The sequence below is a fragment of the Microtus ochrogaster genome, linkage group LG2, assembly GCF_000317375.1.
Source record: "Microtus ochrogaster isolate Prairie Vole_2 linkage group LG2, MicOch1.0, whole genome shotgun sequence".
Taxonomy (NCBI): Eukaryota; Metazoa; Chordata; class Mammalia; order Rodentia; family Cricetidae; genus Microtus; species Microtus ochrogaster.
Genome location: NC_022028.1, coordinates 32,243,429 through 32,268,261, shown reverse-complemented (window position 1 = coordinate 32,268,261; position 24,833 = coordinate 32,243,429). Strand labels below are relative to the sequence as shown.

Genomic DNA, 24,833 nt, shown 5'->3' with positions numbered 1-24,833 from the left:
CGCCTTTAATCCCAGCACTCGGGAGGCAGAGGCAGGCAGATCTCTGTGAGTTCGAGGCCAGCCTGGTCTACAGAGCTAGTTCCAGGACAGGAACCAAAAGCTACAGAGAAACCCTGTCTCGAAAAACCAAAAAAACTAGAAAAATGACTTTTGTTATATACTGAAATTCCTTCCTTAGGCTGTTGCTTTGACAGTATCAAGCTAAAAGCATGATCCCCTACCATTAACTATCAGAGAAGGGAGCTTTTCTTTTGTTCTCAAAGGATAGCAGCAAGTAGGGCTACTGAGATGGTCTATCAGGTGGATCACCAGATCCCATGGAAGAAGGAGAGAACCAACTCCCAGACTGTTCTCTGACCTCTACACATGTGCCATGGCACGTGCATGCCCCCACATACTCTCATAGCCTTGCAAATACCAACAACAAATATCTTTGTGAGCTAGAAATCCAGGTATAGCAGTATATGCTTGTAATCCCAGCACTCAGGAGGTTGAAACAGGAGACCAGCCTGATCTGCAGGAGAATCTGTCACAAACAAATGTTAATACATAAAATTACTCATATTTTCCTATGGGCTGAAGAGAGTAGCTAGGTGACAAACACTGATGGATGGGAAGAATTCTCTTACCTGGAAGATTACCCTTTGAGATGGTGTCTGTGTCCAGATTGTAGGTGTCTTGCAGACGAAACAGAGCTTTAGCTGCCCCAACCTGATCTTCATCATTAGGGAAGTACTGCCTCTGAATGGTCAGGTTAGAGATAAAGCCTTGAAATAGAAAAAATGGTGGGGGAAGGCTGGGCTATAAAAATTCATTGACTTTTAATAGAAACAAACTGATTTTTAATAGAGTATTATATTTAAAAAAAACTTAACCATTTTTCTACCTTACCATGAAATTTCCACATGTTCACAAAAAAAAAAAAAAAAAAAAACCCACACTGACTGAGATGGAACAGACCATTAACTTCAATTCCCTACTCCCATTAAAAAGTAAGCAACCCGAGGTCACTTCAGAATTACATTCCTATTAGTAAAGCTCTAATAATAACTGTTACACAACTTAACAAGGAAAAAACAAACAGCCCAGAGGCCAGGAATGATAGCACATGCCTCTAAACCAAGAACTCCGACAAAGGTAAGAGGATGGCATGTGTTGAGTGCCAGCCTGTCTCAAAATGCCCAAACAAGTCAGGCATGCTGGCCCACGCCCTTAATCCAGCATGTGGAGGCAGAGGCAGGCAGAGTCTGCGAGTTGCAGACCAGCTAGAACTACATAGTGAGACCCTGTCTAAAAAATACACAGAAGAGACAGAAAATACAAAACTGGTGATGTAGGGTCAATTGTAGAGAACCTGTATAAAAGGTGCAATGCCCTGAGTTCCATCTCAGGACCCTTTCCCTGACAGACACAAGCACTACAGGATTCATATAAAATATCTTAAAATCAAAATAACAAAATGAATTACTTGATAACTAGAGCTCCTAAGGAGAATGGATTATAAACACTCCTTAAAAACAAAAAACAAGATCAAAATGTTATTCAAAATTTTAATAACACTAATGTCACCACTGTAAATAATTTTATTGTCAACTATATGTATTCTGATCACTAAACATCAGGTATTTTTTTTTAATTAATGGAAATGTACAGACCAATCTCACTCATGAACACTGGTGCAAAAAAAAAAAATACTGGCAAATCAAATCCAAGAACATATCAGAACCATCATCCACCATGATCAAGTCGGCTTCATCCCACAGATGCAGGGATGGTTCAACATATGAAAATCTGTCAACATAATCCATCATATAAACAAACTGAAAAATAAAACCCACATGATGATCTCATTAGATGCTGAGAAAGCTTTCGACAAAATATAACATTCCTTCATGATAAAGGTCTTGGAGAGAGCAGGGATTCAAGGAACATACCGAAACATAATAAAGGCAATATAAAGCAAGCCAACAGCCAACATCAAACTAAATGCAGAGAAACTCCCAGTGATTCCACTGAAATCAGTAACCATACAAGGCTGTCCACTCTCTCTGTATCTATTCAATATAGTTCTTGAGGTCCCTAGCTAGAGCAATAAGACACCAAAAGGAGATAAAGGGGATACAAATCGGAAAAGAAGTCAAACTCTGTTTGTTGATGATATGATATTATAGTTTATATAAGTGATCCCAAAAATTCTACCAAGGAAATTCTACAACTCAAACACTTTCAGCAATGTAGCAGGATACAAAATTAACTCAAAAAAATATCAGCCCTCCTGTACACAGATGATAAATGGGCTGGGGAGGAAATCAGAGAATCAACACCCTTCACAATAGCCACAAATAGCATAAAATATCTCGAAGTAACTCTAACCAAACAAGTAGAAGACTTGTATGACAAGAACTTTAAATCTTTGAGGAAAGAAATTGAAGAAGACACCAGAAAGTGGAAAGATCTCCCATGCTCTTGGGTAGGTAGAATCAACATAGTAAAAATGGCAATCTTACCCAAAGCAATCCTCAGATTCAATGCAATAAATGGTCTCAGGAGGAATATAATGGGAAAGCCAGCTCAAGGTAAAGAAGTAGGCACAACCATCTGCCATTACTTTTCATGGTCCTATAGGTAGTAGTGTTCCTTCCTTACCCACAGGAGACCCACTACAAAACTTTTAGTCGTTAAAAGAAAACATGGATAGTGCCAAAACTTTGAAAAACAAGACTGTTTTTCCTTTCACATACATATGCAAGTTCAGCCAGTATCTTTTCTAGCTGAGCTCATGTATATAGCTTTTGTAATCCGAGGTGCAACAGCAGAACTATAAAGCATTTCCTTTCTTTCTTCACAATTTAATGAACATTAAGCTTATTCTTACCAAGGTTCTAAGCAACTTCTATGTTTCTGCCTTCACTTCTAAGTCAAGAGCTTTCACTTACAGAACATTCTATTGCTTCTCTCTGACACATCCAAATTGCAGCATCATTATGCTTGCACTTGTGGATCATGTGTGCTCCACACGTTACTTAACATTATAAAACGTGAGATCGCAACAATGCTCTGAGAACAGAGGGCTGCTAAGGACTAAGGGCAGGGATATGCTGCAAGGAAGGGGCCTCACAGTCCAGCAGAGCAGCAGAGGAATTCATCTCAGTCAGAAAGCCACAAAACTTACAATTTCCTGTTCAGTTTGGAAGTTTTCCACACTTTGGAGCTGTGGCTAACTGTAACTACCATGGATAAAGAGACTGTAAGGTGTCCTTTACTGCTTGCTAACACTGGTAGCATTCTAGAGAGCATATTATCTACACAGATGGTTCGGCCTGCATCTGTTTTCTTTCTCTTTTTTGTATCAGTAATGTATCCAAACAGTTGAACTTCTACTGTACACTACAAAATCCCTTTACCTCATTAAATTCAGGCCTGGTTTTGTTTTTTTTAGCCAGAATATCAACACTCCAACTACAATTTTAATATTTTGTGTAAAAAGATTTTTGAGTAGTAAGGTCTCTAGGTTCTTTTTTTTTATTTATTGCCTACGATAAGTAAAATAACCCTAAACACAATATACTAGGTAGAACACAGCGAAAACTCTTCTTTGTAACTCAATTCCCAATGTTTTTACTCTTAGAAATGAAGTTCTATTCCAAATAATCTAATCACTTCTATAGATCAAAAGGCAAAAATCACCCATTCTGTCAACAATATTAGAAGTTACTATTTTTTTTAATAAAATGTTCCAGATTTCAACTATCTCTAGTCAAACAAAACATACATGCAATAATTCAATTATAACATAAACCTCTGCTATACTAGGAATGAGTTGGTTTTGGGTTCTGAAGTCTCTGTAAACTCACCATCTGACATATCCTTGAGGATCAGATTCTCCAACTCACTCCATTCAGTGTTCAGACGCTTCATTAATTTGAATGCATTTACAGGATGCCCAACAAACCCTTCTGGGTCTTTGGTTGCCGTACTGGTTAGTCGGTCTAACTTCTCTGCCCATCTAAAGATATAAGACATAAAAGTAGTGAACTAAGCCAGGCATGGTGGCACATGCTTTTTTTGTTCCTGAAAATGTTTTTTTTTTCCATACAATATATTCAGATTAGTTTCCCCTCTCCCAACTCCTCTTCACTTCCCCACCAACCCAAATCTGGCACATGCTTTTAATCCCAGCACTCAGGAGGCAGAGGCAAGTGGATCCCTGTGAATTCAAGGCTAGCATGATCTAGCAAGTCCCTCCTGACTTCCTGAAAAAAAGTGTACCAAAGAAAAATTACACACAAGTAAAGAACTTGGGAAAAGTAACTAATTATAAGGTTTTCATTTAAAGATACTATCTATAATTTCTTTTTAAAGTAAAATTATAAAGACTCTAAAGCATAAGATCTTATAGATAAAAATCTAACTTAATAGAATCAAAAATATACAACTTTTCTGTTTTAGATTATTTCTCACAAATGGAAATTTGTACTTTTTTCTTATTTTTTTTTGTTGTGTATGAGTGTTTTGCCTGCATGAAAATATGCTTACCATGTGCATGCCTGCTGCCTGAGGAGGCCGGAAGAGGATATCAGATCTGGGTCTGGAGTTACAGACAGTTGTGAGCCACCTTGTGGGTGCCGGGAATTGAACCTGGATCTACTGAGAGAGTGGCCAGTGCCCTTAACTGCTGAGTCATCTTTCTAGCCCCTTACACATTTTTTTCCTTTTAAAAAAATACTGGATCTCACTATGCTGCCACTAAGGTTAGTCTTGAATTTCTGGACTCAAGAGATTTCCCTGCTTCATCCCCTGTGGTGGCAGTGAGCACTGGTACATGCCACTGAGCTTAGCCTAACTCATGCTAAAAATTATTATTATTATTACTAATCATTATTATTATTGCTTTGTTTTATTATATTATGCAGTCTAGATTGGCCTTCATTGTGATCCTCCTGCCCCCTCCCTCCTAAGTGTTGAAATTACATGTGTGTGCAACCATGTTTGGCTAATTTGTGGCAAATCTTTATGTAGAAAACAAGTTTTAAAGCAGAAACATCAGCCAGGTGCACACCTTTAATCCCAGCACTCAACAGAGAGAAGTAGGTCAATCTCAGTGAGTTTCAGTCAGCCAGTGCTACACAGTCAGACTGTCTCAAAACACGCACGCGCGTACATCCCCCCCCCCAAAATATCAATACTAAGACATTCATTAAACAAAACACAAATTCTCAGGTCAGGATTAACTATAAATTTGTGTCAATAAAATTAACATTCTAGAAAAACCACTATACACCCCCCCAAAAAACACATATAAAACATAACATTAATCATGCTTATCACTGTAAGCTCTATGATGGAATCCCAGGAGTAGAACTGGAAAAACTACTCCAGCAGGTGGCTTATTTGGGACACCTACATCTTCATCCATCCATATTCTTCCTCACTGTGACGGTTAATCTGGACTGTCAACACCATTAGATTGATTAAATAGACTGAGTAGTAACTCTTATTAAAGGACAGCTTTGGGTTCATCCATGAGGTATTTTCAGAGAAAGTTAGGTAGGAAAGACATATCCCGATGTGTGCAGCATCAACACGGGCTCGGGAAGGAGGGAGCCTGCTTCCCCTGCATTCTCTGTGTGCTCCCTACTGCCATTATGTGAGCTGCTCTGTTGTAATGGAATGGAACTAGGACAGCTGAACTGTGAGACAAAGTAAATTATTTTCTCCAACTAATTTTTGTCAAGTTACTTTGTCACAGTAGTGAAAAAGCTAAGTAGGGACTATGGAGATGGCTCAGGTGGGAAAGTGCTTGTTACATAAGGATGGGCACTTGAGTTCAGCTCCAACACCCACACTGACAGTGGTGTGTGCCTGCAATTCTAGTGCTAGGGAGGTGGAAAGAGGAAGATCCCTGAAATTAACCGGCCAACTAGCCTTGCCAGGTTCAGTTAAGAGAGCCTGTCTTAAAAAACAAGTAGATAGCAATAAAGCAAGACAACTAATGTCAACCTTTGACCTCTACCTAACACAAAGCTGACAAACATGAACCCTGACCCAGATTAACCCATTTTCCTGTGCTCACTGCTTTAGACATTTTAACTGGTTTTCATTTCCACTCTTGGTGCATTCAGATAGAGTTGGAGCTATTGTAAGGAAATACACTTACTTTTTTATCTGTTCTAACTTGTCCTCTTCTGCTTTAATGTAATCCTTTAGTGATGTCACCAGATCTTTCTCAGTATGGATCAAATCAGTCATCTGACCTACATGGGAAGAGATAGGTTATTAAATATTCATCAATATAAATCTTTTAGCTACAGGAGGATTTAACTGGAATGGAACAGATATGCTGTAAAAGATCATTTTCCCTCATTTTTCTTTTTTTATCAGATAAACCAAATTAATCCAAATAAAAATCTAATCATGAGTTCTAGTTCTAGCTTTTGTAACTAATAAATTTTGTCAACTTAGACTATTTTGGGAAATTGTGTTTTCATTTACAAACTTAAATTAACAAATAACACTACTTTCTAAGAATTACTGTTTTTTTCTTTACTGTCTCTGGTTTTATACCTCATCTTTTGTGTTTAAGACTAGTCAGGATCAAATTTTTGATTAAAAAAAAAACAAAACACAAACCACACTTGAGACAATTGCAAAATTGTTTTAAAATTTTTCTTTTTAAAGATTAAGAGGGTTCCTCATTTTATATACTGAAATCAAGTGTTAAGAAATGTCTACACTTCTGTTTTAGTTCTACAATTTTAAAAGGGTCAAAATGGTAGATAGAAAGAAGGGAAACATCTCACTTAACACTTCATTATACATATGAAGTATACAGAGAGGAAATTATAGACAGACACAGCTCAAACTTTCGAGTCTACTCTGAGAACAAGAAAGAACGGGAGCTCTTACAGTCTATGTACTTGCTCTGTTAGAGTCCCACTCCACACAGACACCCCACTTTAATCCACAAACCCAATAAAACATTGTTTTAAAAAATTGTAAAGAAGAAAAGCAGACAGACATAACTGATTTTTTTAAAATGCCTGTTTAGATAGGTAAAGGGTTTGTAAACCAAGGTCAGTCTTCAGGAATATAATGCATTTGTTTTTTTCTATTTAAAACTACAAAAGCAGGTAAATTTTAAAATGTAAAACCTAGTAAGCTATAAATAGTAAAGACTTACCAATTGAAGTAAAGAAGCCTGGATGGGCTGAAGACTGAGGAAGTAGAATCCCTATCATTAAAACACACCACATCATCTTGGAAGACTTCATGGGTTCACACACCTATAAAAACAGCACAGCAGTGAGTCTCCAGGCTAGAATTGATGGTGATTTTTATAAATCAATTTAATAACAGCTAATTTATGATCTTAGCAGAGTTAGATGCTCCATACAAGAGAAAAACTTCAACCCATTTTTTTTCCTGTTACTATTTTAAGTAGAGCAATTAAGAGCTGTGGGGTTTTTTTTAAGATTTACTTTTATTATTCTTAATTATATGTGTATACACTGTGTATACAAGTATGGGTATCCTTGCAGGTCAGAGGAATCAGATGCCCTAGAACCCCAGAACTGAAGTTACAGGCAGTTGTAAGCCAACAGATATGGATGCTGGGAGCAGAACTCAGATCCTCTGGAAAAGCAAAAAGTGTTCTTAACAGCTGAGGCTTTTTATATAGAATGGAAAATACTTTTCCCTTTGACTAGATCTAAAACATGAATTTTCACAACAAAAATATACTTTAAACATCACCAATATATTTTTAAAATGTCAGAAATGGCTTATAAGAAAAAATATTCAGAGCTCTTTAGCCATTCCCCCCACCCCTCCCCAGCACTGGCTGTCCTGTAACTCACTGTTTCTGTTCTTAAGACGGGCTAACTTCTCTTACTACTATGTTCTATGTTTAAAAAACAAAAACTCTCAAGCCTAGTTAGTACACTGCTGTGATTTTCCCCTAATTTCAACCTCGTAGAAAAGCACACCCCCCCTTTTTTCTTTTTCCATTCCTTTGTGTGTGGTGCACATGTGTGTGCATGCACAGTCTGAGGTTGACATCTGGAACCTCCCTAACCACCCTTCTACATTATTCATTGAAGCAGGTTCTTTCAACCAAACCCAGAGCTCACTCACACAGCTAGTCTCTAGCCAGCTTGCCCTACAGATCAGGTCTTTGCCATCTAAGGCTGGAATCACAGGCAGACTCTCACACCACGTGGCATAATGTCTGCATTCTGGGGGTCTGAACTCTGGCCCTCACAGTCCTTTAGCCCACAGAGCCTCCTGCCACCCCTGCCTTCTGTCCTCCACTGTCCCTGGGAGCAGTCTTTTCTAGTGAGTACTGCTCATGATGAAGAGGGGATTAAGTAACCACTGAAAGGCTCTGCCTGGCTTTCACCAACTGCCCTAGCACCCTTCCTCCTTCTCATGGGCTTTCTCTCTGCTTACAGCAGTGCGGCACCACTACAGTACAACTTGCTTCAGAAGCAGGTTCCCATGGACTAGGTTGACTTGCCAACCTAATTCTTGTCGGCATTTCTCCATCTTTCCTATGTGAATCTGTCTAAACCAACAGGCTTTTCAGAGGCCTAACTGAAACTCCCTACTTAATAAAAGCTGAAAAGTACCTTCACCTTCACTCTTAAGTTAAACCCAATAAAAATAGATCACTACAATAAAACGGCATCCTGGAAGAACTCCTATATTTCCTCCCTCAAGTTTGCTACAAATTTCCAGATCCTTCCAGAACCACACAGTAGTGAAATACAGTTTTCTTGGCTGCCTTACAGTGATCTGGGGAAAGCTTCTAGAATGTAGCAGATGCAAGCACTTCCTCTGTTGGGCTCCTGCCAAAGCACAAGGCTTTTTCAAAACACCAGGCTGCCTGAAGAGTCTAGAATTTTCTGTATTTAATCAGATTTCTGCCATAATTTTCTTAATGAGTAAATGCCTTTTCCAGAAAAAATTACACATGCTTTGATTATATTAACAGAAGGCTAATCATAAGTACTGTATACATTTTTAACTCATGATAAAGTTTAGACCTATCATATAAGATCTTTCTCATTAATAAAATAAAGTTATTAAAGGTTCTTTGTTCCCTGCCATTATTGTTAAACCTCACAATAAATCAAGAACCATTAGCTTACAGAAATAACTAAAAAGCAGCTTTAAAATGGCATTTTCCTTCCAGTAACTGTTTTTTTTAAACTTTTTCTTTTAAGTGTATGGGTGTTTTCCCCTGCATGTATATAAGTGCACCACATGTACACTTGGTGGCCTCAGAGGCCAGAAGGAGTTCAGAGTCCTTAAAAGTGGATTTATGGAGGATTCTGAGCCACCACGTGGATGCTGGGAATCAAACCCTAGACCCCTGTAACAATATCAAATGCAATAAATTGCTGAGCCATCTCTCCAGGCCCTACCCCTCTTATTTTTATTGTCTGTGTACAAGTCTTTTGCCTATGTCTGTGTAGCACCTGTGTGCAGTGCCTGCAGAGGCCAGAAGAGGGCATCATACCACAGGAAATTAGAATTTACAGTGTCTCTGGAAATACTCTCCAGCCCCGAACTTTTATACTTTTAATAACTGCAGCATCTATATAAAATCTCAAAGCACTAATAATATGAAGAAAAAAATGAAAGGAGCTAGGTGTGGTGGTGCAGGGGCAAGCAGAGCTCTGTGACTTCAAGGCCATCCCTGTCTACATAGTGAGACAGGTCACAGTAATAAGGGGCTGGAGGGATGGCACAGGTGTTTCGAGTATGTACCGGAGCTGGAGTTACAGGTGATTATGAGGTACCCAGTGTGGGTGCTGAAACCGAATTCAGGTTCTCTAAGAGCAGAATCTGAATTCTCTGGCCTCCCATGGCACCTGTACTTACAAGCATGTGCATGCATGCATGCATGCATACACTCACTTGTTTTTTTAAATATCAGAAAACAAGGCTGGGGAAACAATTCAGTGGACAGCATGAGGACCTGGGTTTGTCCCCAGAAATGTCACCTGTAATCCCAGTGTTCTTGCACAGAGATAGGATACAAAAACAGAAGAATCCCTGGAAACTTATAGAGTAGCTAGTCTGTATACGCAACAGCAAACAGAGGTCAGGTTACAAGCAAGGTGGATGGTGAAAACTGACACCTGGGGTTATCCTCTGACCTTTATACACTCTTGTCTTTATAAGCACACACATGCAGACACACACACATATGAAGACACACACACGAAGAGGGGTGGAGAAAGGAGAGAGAAAACATCAAAATGGTATAAAATGAATAGGTTTGTATGGGGACTAAAGTAGCCTAGTGGGTAACGGCTGCCACCAGCCTGAGGACCTGAGTTCACTTCTCAGGACCCACACGGTAGAAGAACAAAAGTGACTCCAAGCTGTCTTCTGACCTCCAGGAGCACCACGGCACACACACATACAGGCACACAAAGTGAAGTACAATAAATGAAAATTTTAAATAAGCCTTTTTAAAATTCTACTAAGGAGTCCAGACTAAAAAGATGCTAATAGGTAAATGGATAAAGAAATTGGAAATTCAAAATAAGAAACTATGCTTAACAAGAACATGTTCAAACTTGTACATTTGTAATCCCAGCACTTAAAAGGCTAAGGTAGAAAAATCAGCAGTTCAAATCCAGCCTGTGTTATAAAGAGAAAGTGTCTCAAGCAAAACAAAAGGGGAAAAAACCTAACAATATAGCATAGCTATATGTAACTATGAAAGAAGATATGCAGAAATGAACGAGGATGTAGGAAAACACTGGGTAACTTCTCCATACACCTCTGCACATTTTGTTATTGTATGTATATATGATGCATGTGTAGGAGTGCACACATGTGGAGGTCAGAGGTTGACAAGGATCCCGGGCTCCACCTCAGGTCCTCGGCTGTGTGGCGAGTGCTTTACACACTGAGCCACCTTGTCACTCATCTACGTTTTCCAGATGCCTTAGAGCGTAAGTCTACGGCAAACCAACTACGATATGAAGTAGTGAACTACAGTATCCTAGTGGCATGCCTGCCCATTCTCCTTCTTCCTAGAAATAGACACATAACCCAGAGCACTGACCCTCACCTCATGAACATAATGGTTAAGGAATGGGCTTGTGAATGGGAAAAAGCACGTCTTCATGGAATTGTTTAACTCACACGTGAACTGGGGTCAGACCTATGACTATTTTTCCTAGTTCTGAAGTATGTAGCCAACCTATAAAGGCAAAGTAACATCATAGAATCAAGTATTTCTAGCCACAGGGTCTCTTATTCTTTACAACTGGAGCGCTGAATCAGTGAGATACCCCAATCACTAACTTCCCAGTACACCAAAGGAGCCTCTTTTATAACTTTTTTTCCAGGCTACTTTAAATTGGATTTTACCATTTGCAATATAAAGTCAGGTCTATATACCATTACTCCAAGAACTAACAAGACAATCAAATTGTTGTTCTATAGCTATGGTCCTCAAACTGCCATATCAGAACCGTCTAAAAGTCTGAGATAGGCAGGTTAACCTGTACACATATCCAGGTGCTGCAGACATTGCTGGTCTGATGGCAATACTTTGAGAGCAACTGGGTACAGGAAAACATTGAGACCACAAAAACAGGCCTCTTTAAAATGGGTTTTATACTTCAATTTATCTTTCAGAAAAACAGATCACTCTACAGAATGGTTCTGTTTCAAAACTGTATCTCATTTACCCACATTCCCTGAACAACCTAAGTGGCATGTTAATAGACATAGTTTTATTAATCACAGTTTTTACAAAAAGAATAATGATTTTCTTAATTATAATGTCCTACTTCCATTTATTTCTACCCTTCAAATCTGCAAAAGCAAATCACTATAGAATAGAGTCAAGCTTCCCAAGAGATAATACAGCATTAAGAAAAAGTGAGAGATAAAATTGTCTTCTGTTCTAAATCTTCAAGCATGAAACAGAATTTAAATGAGCCAACATAATTGTAATCGCTTTCATTTTGTAATATTTATGGATTTGGGTTTTTTTGAGACAGGGTCCAACTATGAATTCCCAGACATTCCCCTACTCCTCCTCTGGAGTACTGAAGGTAATCTCTTAAAAGGAAAAAGTCCCAGGATCCCTGAGAAGACGTGCAAAGAGAGGAGAGGGAGGGAAGACACAAGGGACGGAAGGGGAAGAAAACAGAATAGAAGGCCCAAGAAGATCACAGCTGCCAAGATAAACTTGATACTGTAGCAATAAAAATAATTTCTTGAAAATAATTTATGAACCTGATGCAGCAGTGCAGACATGTAATTGCAATACTTACAAGGCTAAAGCAGAAGACTGCAAATCTGAGAACAGCCTGGGTTACATAATGAGTTCTAGGCCAGTCTAAGCTACATAGCAAAAGCACAGGTCAAAAAAGAAAAGGAGGCCGGGCGGTGGTGGCGCATGCCTTTAATCCCAGCACTCTGGAGGCAGAGGCAGGCGGATCTCTTTGAGTTTGAGGCCAGCCTGGTCTACAAGAGCTAGTTCCAGGACAGGAACCAAAAGCTAAGAAGAAACCCTGTCTCGAAAATCAAAAAAAAAAAAAAAAAGAAAAAGAAAGAGAAAGAAAGAAAGAAAAGGAGGCGATTACTGGTTAGACAGTAGATTCGTGAATTTTCATTATATAATCCTGTAACATACATATATGTTTACTGTGAATGTTAAATTTTTTAAACTGTATGTGGGAAAACAGTAGAAGCACCCTTACTGGAAGACACTTTCTCAGGTAGGCCTGGATAAAAATACATTGCTATCTACTAACACTTAACTTTTCTGTCGTGCTTCTTCCAGGCAAAGTCCAGACCCACACATCAAGTCAATCAAACCTAGGAAATAGTTCTACTACACTGAAGACATTTACACTGTTATAAGCATTCATTGAGTTTCAAAGTACACGTTATTTGATGGATTACTAGAACAGGGATCTGGCAGATACTTTATTATCCTTTCAGTCTCTTATATTTCTCCTAAAAAAGTTGCAACATTTGAAGAAAATTCCTTTTTCCCAGACACATCACCCAAATCTTAATGGATATGAAAGAATGCTTGATATTCTAATCTAAACTTTGCCTGACATTAAGAATTTTCCATGAGGCTTCTTTTAGGTCTCTCCACACCTCCCACACTGGCCTCAAAGCTTTTAGAATGCTCCCGCAGTTCTCACACTGCTTGTTCTCCTGGCTTCTGTGTTCACCTTTAATCTTGTACAGTTCACAACCAACACCAACACCAGTTGCTAACGATGGCTACTACAATGTGCTGCGTAACTGGACTTGGCATCCTTTCCCATTCAAGTAGGACATGTTTTCTGAAACAACTAAGCAATTACCAAAAGAACTAGCTAAATTTCTAATCTTCCTTCTAACCCCACATCAAACTGCCATTTGTCTTTAACTTTATTCTATAAATTCCCATCATTCTTGGACAATTGTTTTAATGCTATGATCATTTAAAAATATTTTGTAATTTTTAATTTTCATAATTATAAATTTTTTAATTCCATAATTTTTTATAATTATATCATTCAAGCCAAGGAATATGTGAGCTCTCAGTGCTAGTTTTGTGGCTTTTTTTTTATAAGTTGAAAGTGCATTTAATACACCTAATTTCTTTTCTTTTTTTTAATTTAATTTATTAAAGATTTCTGCCTCCTCCCCACCACCGCCTCCCATTTCCCTCCCCCTCCCCCGATCAAGTCCCCTATGATGATATTTTTAATAAAAATGTAGGGCTATTAAAATGGTATTGTTCTTGACTTTTAGACATCCTATTTTATTTATTTTAGAGAAAGAGTCTTTCTGGTTTTTTGTGTCTTTTTTTTGTTTTTTTATTGTTGTTTGGTTTCAAGACAGGGTTTCTCCGTGTAGCTTTGGAAACTGTCCTGAACTCGCTCTGTAGACCAGGCTGGCCTCACATGCAAGAGATCCACCTGCCTCTGCCTCCCACATGCTGGGATTAAAGGCGTGCACCAACATCACATGGTGAGACAGGGTCTTTCTATGTAGCCCTGGCTGTCCTGGAATTCACTGTATAGACCATGCTGACCTTGAACTCATGGAGATCCACCTGCATCTGCTTGAATGCTGGGATTAAAGGGGTATCCACCACATCTGGCTTAGATGCCTGTTTTAAACTCAACAATAGATTTTTTTTTAATGGTTTCAAGCACCCTAGAAACACATAGGCATTTCCTGCCAGGTGTGGTGCCACACACCTAAAATTCAAGTATTCAAGACACTAAAGCAGTAAGATTATGAGTTCTAAACCAGCATAAGGGAGCGTGAGTGTGTGTGTCTATCTTGTCTCAAAACATGCTTTTCTTAATGTAGAAAAAAAGCCAGAGTTCTTTCCCCAGGATAGAGAGCCTAAAAATGTCATTATAAGTAATATTATGAGCATTCTAAGTTAATAAGATTCATCAATAATGTCTACTTTATTTGGTGATCTTTTAATAGGAAAGAGAATAAGCAAGGTGATAAAACATAAGGCTAAAAGTGACCACTACCAAGTAATTTAAAAAGCAGTATTTCAGGGGTAGAGAGGTAATCCAGCATTCAACAGCACTGGCTGCTCTTCCAGAGGACCTGGGCCTGATTCCCAGCATCCATATGACCACTTGCCATCTGTAACTCCAGTCCCAGGGGATCCAACACCCTCTTCTGGCTTTTTCAGACACTACACATATGGCATACAGATATACAATCAGGCAAAACACTGACACATGAAGTAAAGTAATTTTAGAAATGTCTTAGGCTTATAAAAATAACAAAAAACCCAAATAATTTCAACTAAGGATGGCGTCAGGCACACAGAAGACACGTAAGAAATGCCAAAGGTGGGACAAGACCTATAGCTGGACTTGTTACCAAGGTGTTTTGAGGGACATGGAAAAGAAAACAAAGACTTGTAGATGTGGAAAAGAGGCCACCTCAACTCAAAGATCACTAGAAATGAGATGCAGACTATATTTTAAGAGGGAGCAGAGAGTAGAAAGAGGTTGTAGAAAGAAAGAAACATTAAATTATGCATGCAATGTTGACATTGCTTATGGATCCTGCTGTACACAAATATAGTTTTCTAAAATTTCTCTTGCAGATAAAACCAAGATGCCAGGTGTGGTGGCATACACCTGAAATCTCACACCAGGAGGTAGAGGCAAGAGTTTGGGGCCAACCTGATCTACATAGTGAATTCTGGGCCAGCCAGAGCTACACAGTTGAGACCTTGTCTCAAAACAACAAAACACCAGCAAATAAGCAAAGAGAACCAATAGTCCTTGCACTCAGAAGACTGAATCAGTAGACTTGAGTTCAAGGCTCACCTGAATCTACAGAGTCCAAAGTTGCCAGCCTCAACTATACAATAAGACCCTGTCTCAAAAAACAAAAAACCCTACATACAAAGACTACCCTCCCTGCCCCCATTTTGAGTATAATTAAGCAACTGTTTTAGACTTCTTTGTATAGATTTACTTTGTAGCTGGCCAAAATGAATTGAACTGGATGTGGTAACATTCAAGCAGATGAGACGTAAGAATTCTGAGTTCAAGGCAATCTGGTCTGTGACTTTGTCTCAGAATTCTTGGGGTTTTTGTTGTTGTTGTTTGTTTTCAATGTAATTGGCCATGTTTGTGTGCAAACTCTGTTTTGTTCACTGACTATCTTTTTCTAATGCCATACTGTCTGGAGTATGGTAGCTCTTTTCAAGGCTTTTCACTTTTCCATCAACTTCAGAAGCAGCTTATCAGCTGCTGTTAAGTATACTTCTGGGATATGGGCTGGTTTGGGAAGAATTAGCATATGATAATACTCAGTTTTCCAATCCATGAAGATGGTACAACCAGAGTTTTGTAATTTTCAACATACTCACATTATGAATCATTTACTCACTATAGAATTATGTACAATTCAGAATTGTGAAGTTGCAAGTTTCTGGTGCTATGAAGATGGTAATTTTTCATTTAATTAACAGTTGTTCAGTACCAGTTAAGTAGAAATACAACTGACCATTGTAATATTGACTTTCTATCCTGTAAACTTGCTGGATAAAGTCCTCATTTTGGAGGACTTTGCTTTTTGAAACAAGATCACCTGTAGCCCAGGCAAACAGCAAGCTCAAGGAGCAGACAATGACCTTGAAAATGAATCTTCCTGCCTCTCCCTCCCAGGTGCTCGAATTAGAGGCGCAAGCCATCTAGAGCTTTTTAAAATTATCTTTCAGATCTTTTACTTAGATATGTTGTCTGAGAATAGTGCTAATTCTTATCTCTTAAAGCATACTGTTAAAAAAAAAAAAGAGAGAGACAAGCCAACAACTTGGAGAGAGGGGACTAATTCCTCATCACTTACGTTCTAGTTATTCTGCTCCTAGATATTAACGGGGGGGGGGGGGACCTAGGACTTACCACAGGGCAGGGAACCCTGACTGCCCATTGAACTGGAGAGGGAGGGGGAGTGGGGGGGGGGGGGGGGGAGAGGGGGTATATGCCTCTACAAAGACATTTACACAAAAGCTCACAAAACACAGAAAATGACCCAAGTGTCCCCATGGCATATGTGTGAAGGTCAAAGGACAGCCTGAAATTGGTTCTTCTACCATGTAGATCAGGGGATACAACTTAGGTCACTAGAGTTGGTAGCAAGTTCCTTATCCTGCTGAGCGCCATCTTGCTAGCCTTGAATGAGTAAAATCTTGTGTAGATTTAAAAAAATATGGATGGAGGAATTCATGTCACAGATACTGAAGGACAATCTATAACCACTTCATCATTAAATAGGCATCATCCCTAACACCAATCTATTAATATCTGTCCTTTTATACCCACAGATAAGTACAGTTTTCACCCCTCATCAAGGAAAGTTCTCTTAGCAACAGACAAAGACCATTACAGAAAACCACAACCAATCAAAGCAGAGTTGTGGATCCCAGTCCCAGTCGATATATCAAAAAAAAATCACTCCTGCATCTAAGGCTCAAGGAACATTGCCCAAGAGGGGTCAGAAAAATTGTAAGAGCCAGAGGATCAGGGAATTTGCTGTGAGACTATCTCCTAGTGAAGATAGTCAGAAGCTAACCCCACAACTCTCAATCAATATGACTTACCCAAATGTGATCTGAGCAAAGACAACACCAAGGGACAGGATATGGGGAAGCCCTACATAAAGAGCTATAGGCAACTAAGAAATGCTAAGAGCAAGAGAAATGTCTTCCCCAGGGAAGAGCACATCAGTTGGTTACCCAATACCAAGTGGTCAGCCCTGAAAACACACACAAGCAATGACAATTGATGAAAAGAAGAGACTATGAATTTGAAAAACAAGGAATATGTCGGAGGATTTGGATGGAGGAAAGAGAAATGTTGTAATTATATTACAATATCAAAAAATTTTTCTAAGTTAAAAAACATGAGGTGCCAGGCAGTGGCACACACACATCTTTCATCTCAACACTCAGGAGGCAGAGGCAGGGGGATATCTGTGAGTTCAAGGCCAACCTGGTCTACAGAGTTCCAGGACAGTCACATGGTTCCAGGGCTATACAGTGAAACTGTTTCAACCCCCACCCCCCCATTAAAAACTGTGAGGGGATTTATTTGATCAAAGGACCAAGAACAAAGGTCAACATGGTAAGTCCTGTTTGGAGCCCTAAATTCATCAAGTAGAGTTTACAAACACTATAGATTCTTGATTTTAGAGAACTGGATATGAAAGTCCAATTAACATAAAATTAAGAGTAAAAGAGAAGTCTTCAGCCTATTTAAAATGAATTCATATTTACTAGATATTTCTCAAACAGACATCTAAATACATGTAACTCTTTTCCATTCTATTTCAAACTAGAGATTATAATTCTTTTAGCACAGTAATCAACACATAGTGTTACATAACAAATGTTTACCTATCAAAATACAGAACCAAAGACACCTTCAAGACAGTGTCTCTAAAATCCAACACTAGTTCATCTCAATATATGCCTTAACACACTCTGCATACCAGAGGGACAAATTCTTATATGTACGTCTTATTACTCAAATATTTTCCCAATACAAAAGGTTTTGTACTCTCTCATCTCTGGACATTACTGATTCTGTGAGAAGATGGGCAAGTAACTAGAGAGTACAAATCCCCTCTATCCTCTTAATGAATGGGTTTAGCTTCAAAGCCCAGGTACACTTCACCAAACTTAATCTCTCTCAAGGCTATTCTACAAAAGTGCCTTTGGGTGTTTTGTTTTGTTTGAAGTAGGGTTTCACTACATAGCCAAGACTGGCCTTAAACTTTAGATACTCCGGCCTCTGCCTCTGGAGTGCTGGGACTACCTGTCTTAAATTTTCTTTAGACTGGCCTACCTCTTCTCTTCCTAGCTTTCAGTTCCCTCTTTTCCAACACCTTTATTAAGTTCCCAAGATGGGGAAAGGCATACTAATTTAAGATCACATACACTAATGCTGAACACACAGTTCAGCAGCTCGAAGCATACTGCTCTTACAGAAGACCAGGGTTTGATTCTAGCACTCCTATGGTGGCTCTGTAACTCCACTTCCAAGGGTTCTGACCCCGCCACCTTTTCTGGCCTCTGCAAGGACTGCACACAAAGATATATGTACAGGTAAAACACCCTTACACATACAATAAACATAATAAATCTCTTTATAAGATCACATATACTAGAATAAAAGAAAATGAACTCAGTTGCAAAAGATGTGAATGACTCCAAATATGTAACTTCATCCAGAATTTTATTTAACTCATTTTTAATGTGAAGGGAAACAACGGCATCATATTGGCAGGTGAAAAGCTTCCATGTTCTATGAGACACTTTCTGCGACTACTGATTTTCCCCCAGGCTATGAACAATTTAAATATGATCATCAGGCTGGGGATGTACCTCAGAAGTAAACATACAGGGCATTAAATCTGATACCTACCAACACCATTTTTTTAAAAATTAAATAACAACGATTGAGTCTATGACAATTAAGACTTCTAGTTCAATGTTGAAATTATTTCATTACCCTAGTCAGTCAGGCTGGTTATCAAGGACAGAGTAACATGAAACATGAGTCAAGAGAATGGACAACCCGCATCCTAGCTCTGCCACTTAACCAAACGAGACCTTTTTGAATCTTTTATTTGTAAAATGGAGCTGATCATCAAAGTACCTCTCAGAATTTCCTTAAAAGTGAAGTTCGAAGGCACAGGGAATGTGGCTCAGTGGAAAAAGTACTTGCTTAGCATGCACAAAACTCTGGTTCAATCCCCAGAATAGAGGAAGGAGACACTAGGAGTAGAGACAAGTTACATACGTGTATATAAAACTACACAGTGATTTCCAGGACAGCCAGAGCTACATCATGATAAGAGTGTCTCAAAAATAAAAAATATTTTCTGGAGCACTTTCTAAATTATTTTAGCACCCAGTACAATTATTGATTCTATGGTTATGGCTTTATACCGCAAAGGTTCGTGTGTTGGAAGTTTAGTCTCCCAGCGTGGCTGCAGAGGGGAGTGGGGGTGCAAGGGTGTACACAGGCCACGATACACAAGCAGGAGGTACAGAGGTCAACTACCAGGAGTCAGGTCTCTCTCCTAGTAAGTGGGTCCTGAGGCTTGAACTCAGGTTGCCAGGCTTGGTGAAAAGTGTCTTTACTGAGCTATCTTATCACCCAAATGGTAGAACTTTTAAAGTTTTTCTTTTGTTATTAAGATTTTAAAATGTTTATATGTATTCTGGCCACATGTATGTATGTGTAACACATACATGCCTGGTATCCTCAAGGTTCAGAAGAGTGTGCATAAGATCCTCTAGAACCGCAGTAACTGACAACTGTGAGCCCCCATGTAAGTGTTGGCAATCAAACTCAGGTCTTCTGCAAGAGTGGCAAGTGCTCTTAACCACTGAGCCACCTGTCCAGCCCCAGTGGTAGAACTTGTAAGAGGTGGACCACTAGGAGGTCAAGTCCCTGGGGACACCGTCCTCAGAAGGGTCTACAGAAGTGGATAACGCTGCTTCAGGGTGCATCCATTCTCTGAAGAGGAGACTATTAGGGAAAGTGAACCGCACCCCTGCATCTCTCTGTTCCCTTCTTATCTGATGATTACTTTCAAATACACTCTTACCGTTGTGAAGCCATCTCTTGTGAGGCCATCCCCAGAGCTGACCAGACGTGAGAGCCACGCTTGTAAGACTTCCAGATTCATGAACTAACAAAACTCTTTTCTTTTTGTATTATCCAGCCTTGAGCTGTTGTTTTGTCATAACAACAGAAAAATGACTAATACAAGGCTGGGCATGGTGGCATCTACCTTTAATTCCAGCATTTGGGAGGCAGACACAGGCAGATCTTTTTAGTCTGAGGAGTTCCAGGTCAACCAGGGCTACCATTGTGAGACTCTTTCTTAAAACAATAATTACAGAGATGAAAACAAAACCAGTTAAAGTTACACAACCATCGAAACAAATGAAACAAGCACAGAATTAAAGTCTTCCCTTTATATAATTTATTTATTTATAACTGCTCAAATGTACACTACCAGAAGGATGATATATTAATTTGATTTACTATTACTAAGAAAATTGTAAGCCACCAAAACATGGACACATTTATAAAAACAGGAAGCAGAAGAAATCTAAGGCAGAATTTATTCTGATGATAGTTATGTAAGAAGCATGAATCTTAGTACTGTATTTTTAGCCAACATGCAGCCAAATATACTAACAGTCATTCTGAGCATCCAAATGAAGACAAGAAAAAGAATTTGCTTCAAAACTTCTGAGACTCTTTTTTAATTTTTTTTTTTTTGGCTTTTATTCAGGCATAATATCTGGCTAAAAGAAAACTAATGACAGAATAGCTCCAATTTATATAAGAACATTTCACTGATTTCACATATGTAAGCACCCATTTTATCTGGCTTGTCTCACATATGCATGTTTATACACACGTGTCACAGATGGTTTAATTGTAAGATTTAAGATCTTACCACAAAAAGACAATAAAATTAAATGCCAAAAACCATTCAAGTTATTCAAGTTATTTCTCTTATCTTCATGCTTATTCCACCTTCAAAGTGTTACAGTATTGGGGGAGAGGAAGGACAAGATATGACATACTTTTACTGACTTACAATACAGCAATTCAACAATTCTAAAAACTTATTTTGTTAAAAGCATTTTCAGCAAAAGTTTATTAGAACCATCTACATACTTGAATGAAGTTGACATCTCAACTCAACTTTCTGAAATAATTAAGACTGCTCAAGAAGCCTAGATATTCTTGAATAGTAGCTTCACATCTTTTATTTTTTTTTTTAGGAATTCTTATAATAGAGTATTAATGGATGGGAGCATGAAATGGTATATAAAATTAGCCGGGCAGTGGTGGCGCATGCCTTTAATCCCAGTAACTCAGGAGGCAGAGACAGGCGGAGTTGGAGGCCAGCCTGGTCTACAAGAGCTAGTTCCAGGACAGGCTCCAAAGCTACAGAGAAACCCTGTTTCAAAAAACAAAAACAAAATGGTTTACAAAATTATATATAAATACATATATTTGTATTTCCTGATTTAGGCCCCCACTTTCCTGAGGGCTTTCAAGGGGTTTCATGTCCTCAAAATAGTTTGAAAACCATTCTGGATCTCACGGATTAGTCTAAGAACAATAATTACACCCCAGATTAGTCATTTATTAAAAACAAAGCATTCCTTCCATAGAAACTAAGGTTCACAAACTTCATGGCTTTCCCAATTCCTACCACATACCTGGCATCAACACAAATGTTTCAAATTAGCTACTCCATGAATCATGCTGCTTGTCAATATTTAACTCACGTTGAAGCAACAGAGAAATAATAGCATCTCTACCACAGCTATAAGGCTCACCTGCAACAGTGGTAATACACAGCTGACCTAAAACTTTTTCCTTCAATATTTATTTTTTATAATTACAAATTGTGTCTATTTTTCACCTACTTTGCTAGCTGAGTAACCAATCGACAAACCGCCCAATCCTTTTATATCACAGTCCCTGCTTCCAGTATCTCAAATAAAACCCATCTCAGTGTACCAATGGAAATAGTCTCTTCCTTAGCCTGGAAATCCAAAAGGCATTTGTCCTCAAAAAACATCAGACACAATATTCCAAAATCAAAGTGTCGTGACCTTTTAAAGTAATAAAAAAATCTATGCTTCCTACAGAAAGAAAAAGGTAAAACTTCAAATTCATATTTAAGGCTCTGAAATGATATTCAGGCTAAAACCCAAAGTTAAAGAAAAATCAGAGGTTGGGAGGAAAAAAAGAAATCACCGCTATTCATATTTCAAATCACGACAAATTCAAGTGCTGCCACTTTCAGCTTCTTTACTATCTGCTGCTTAAAAATCTATCTTCTCCACAGAAATAATCAAATAATCCTTTTATGTATTTTAAAATTAATTTCCAATGTTCCTACTAAGCAGGCGTGACTTTTTAAAACATGATTATTTTAGGAAAAGACTAGCTCCATTCATAAGCTACATCTAAACCTGAGAAGGGAAATACGTTTTTTCCCCCTCAACCTTAAAAAAAAAAAAAAAGGCAAAGAGTCCATGAAAGAACACTGCTGCCACGTCTCCCCCCTCCCCCGCTCACGGAGCCGCTAGTCCATCCCTCCAGAGCGAATTCCAAGGAAAAGTCCAAGAGCCACAGCTCTCGGAGGAACAGTTAAGTTGAAAGAACTGGCGAGTCCCTTTTAATATTTTTCCCCCAGGTTCTAAAAGAGGACCCAGTAGCTTCTCCGTTTCTCTCTTTGGGAGGCTCTGCCCTATAACCAATGGTGCAAACATCCAAGAGTCCTCATTCCGTGCGGCCCTCTGAAGATGTTAGCGTTCTAAAAGCTGCATTTGTATGAAGTTCCCACTCTTGAAACAGTCTCCTATTTATCGTACCATCCTTCCTCCCCCTACACCTACACACACACACACACACACACACACACACACACATCACACAATCACAAAACTCAAATTAAAATGCTCACACAACCACGGAAGGTTTGACTGAAATGGACTGACTTTTCGATCCTACAAGGGGAGGGTCAGGGGGTGAGCGGAACGAGAGGAGGGGGAGAGAAGGACGAAAGGGAGGGAGGGAGAGAGACGGATTCACGCGCCCTTAAATGATTCCCGGGGATGAAGAGGAAGGAAGAAGCCAGCTTCCCCAGCTGTGTGAATGACAGCAACTTCTCTCCAGCAGCTCACGTCCCCGGGCTATGTTAACTGCTGAGGCAGCACCGCGACGCGCCACAGACAAGTTCAGTCCTAACTTTTGATTAGGTCCCACTTCCCAGCTTCACTTTGCAAAAGTTAAAAAGAAAAAGGCGGGGTGCCTCAGCCCCGGCCGCAAGCTTTCTCCGATGCCACATGTTAACCATCTGCTGCTGTGGCCACCCAGACCCCCCGCCCGCCCTCGCCTTCCCCCAGCTTTGTAGGGAGGACCAGCACCACGCGCGACCCAAGTCAACAGGGAGGCAGGCTGCCCGGGATGGAACATTCAAGAAGGTCCTAGTCCTGGGGCGGGGCAGAAGCTGCTGCAGCCCTAGCCAGAGGCAGGACGGGGGCGGCGAGGGAAGCCGGGCGAGCGGGGGGAAGGTTGGGCCTCGGGGGTGCGGGGCCGAGTCCCCTCGGAGAGACCCAGGGGCGGCGGTGGGAAAGGGCAGCAGAGCCCCCGCCGCCCAAGGCGAGGGGGTCCCCGGCTACCCGCGGGGAGGCCGGCAGCGGTCCCCAAGGTCCGAGGAGAGCCTCACCTGGACAGCGGGCCGTGCGTGAGGACGGCGACAGCTCGGGTCCGGTTGGTCCTGTCGGGTCCCGTCGCCTACGCTCGGGTGGCTACCTCTCCGCTACCCTCTGCCTGCTGGCGGTGCGACTGGGCGACAGAGGGAGCCCGTCAGCCCTTTTATAAACCCCAGGCCTGCGCCGGCGCGCCGAGGAAAGGACGGCCGCAGCCCTCGCTACGTGCGTTCGGTCACACCAGCGCCCTCGCCACTGCGCAGGCGCGCGCCGCCGGTCTCCCACCCACCCGGAGTCGCCCCGGCCCCGGGAGTTCCAGGCCCAGGCAGGCCCACGCGAGGACACAGTGCGCCTGCGCAGAGCTCCCGCCACGCCACCGTTACCGTGGTTACCACGGTTTTTTCCCCCCCTCCCAGTTCCTGGTTCAATTTAGCGCCTTCGTTTCAGGGTCAGCGTTAGGTCTCCGAGCGTCGAAGTCTTCAGAACGGACATGTGTAGAAAATTAGGAGAGGCTTATGAGAGTGTAGAAACCAACGCGGAGTCGTGGAGAAGGAAATGAGACGGTGCGTCCCCGCAGGCGGTCGGGGCTCTCTTGGCCCATACGGCTTTTTGGGTTGATAAATGCCTATTTACACGTTGAAACACGAGGATTTCGCCCCGTCTCCCACCTGTATACTTAATCAGCGAATAATAGATTGAAGTCGAGCATCATCTGGGTTTAAATCCAGACCCAGTTTTGTATAAGGTTGGGCTTTAGCCTGCCTGTATCTTAGGCTCTCCATTTGCAAAGGAATATCGTATTATTTATTATCTGTCTCCTAGGATGTCTGCAGAATTAAACACGATATTGAATGAAAAAGCGCTTACTTAGCACATGCCTGGGATTCAAGGAGGACTTGGAAAGTTACATAATGGGAGCAGGGGTGTGCCAGACTGTTAGCTTTTGAGCATTTGCCGACCATGGAAGAAGGCCTTAGATTTTGTTACCTACAACCAGACAAACCCACACAAAAGAAACAGTTTGAGATATGGCATAACCGCTAAG

The 24,833-nt window shown here is 40.3% G+C and overlaps 1 protein-coding gene across 3 annotated transcripts in view; it reads right to left on the bottom strand.

The window, feature by feature from the left end:
* Positions 1 to 24,020, bottom strand: part of P4ha1 (prolyl 4-hydroxylase subunit alpha 1) — a 57,238-nt gene extending 33,218 nt beyond the window's left edge. For 2 of the 3 annotated variants that reach the window (XM_005360049.3, XM_005360050.3), the window contains exons 1-5: positions 23,806 to 24,020; positions 7,181 to 7,283; positions 6,158 to 6,254; positions 3,855 to 4,006; positions 630 to 767 (exon numbers count right to left, since the gene is read on the bottom strand). In XM_005360049.3, coding sequence (XP_005360106.1) covers positions 630 to 767; positions 3,855 to 4,006; positions 6,158 to 6,254; positions 7,181 to 7,271 — 478 coding nt within the window. In that variant the 5' untranslated portion in view covers positions 7,272 to 7,283; positions 23,806 to 24,020. Of the gene's footprint in view, positions 1 to 629; positions 768 to 3,854; positions 4,007 to 6,157; positions 6,255 to 7,180; positions 7,286 to 23,805 lie in introns of all 3 variants that reach the window. The other variant, XM_026785709.1, reaches the window with a different exon arrangement.
* Between the last annotated feature and the right edge of the window lie 813 nt (positions 24,021 to 24,833).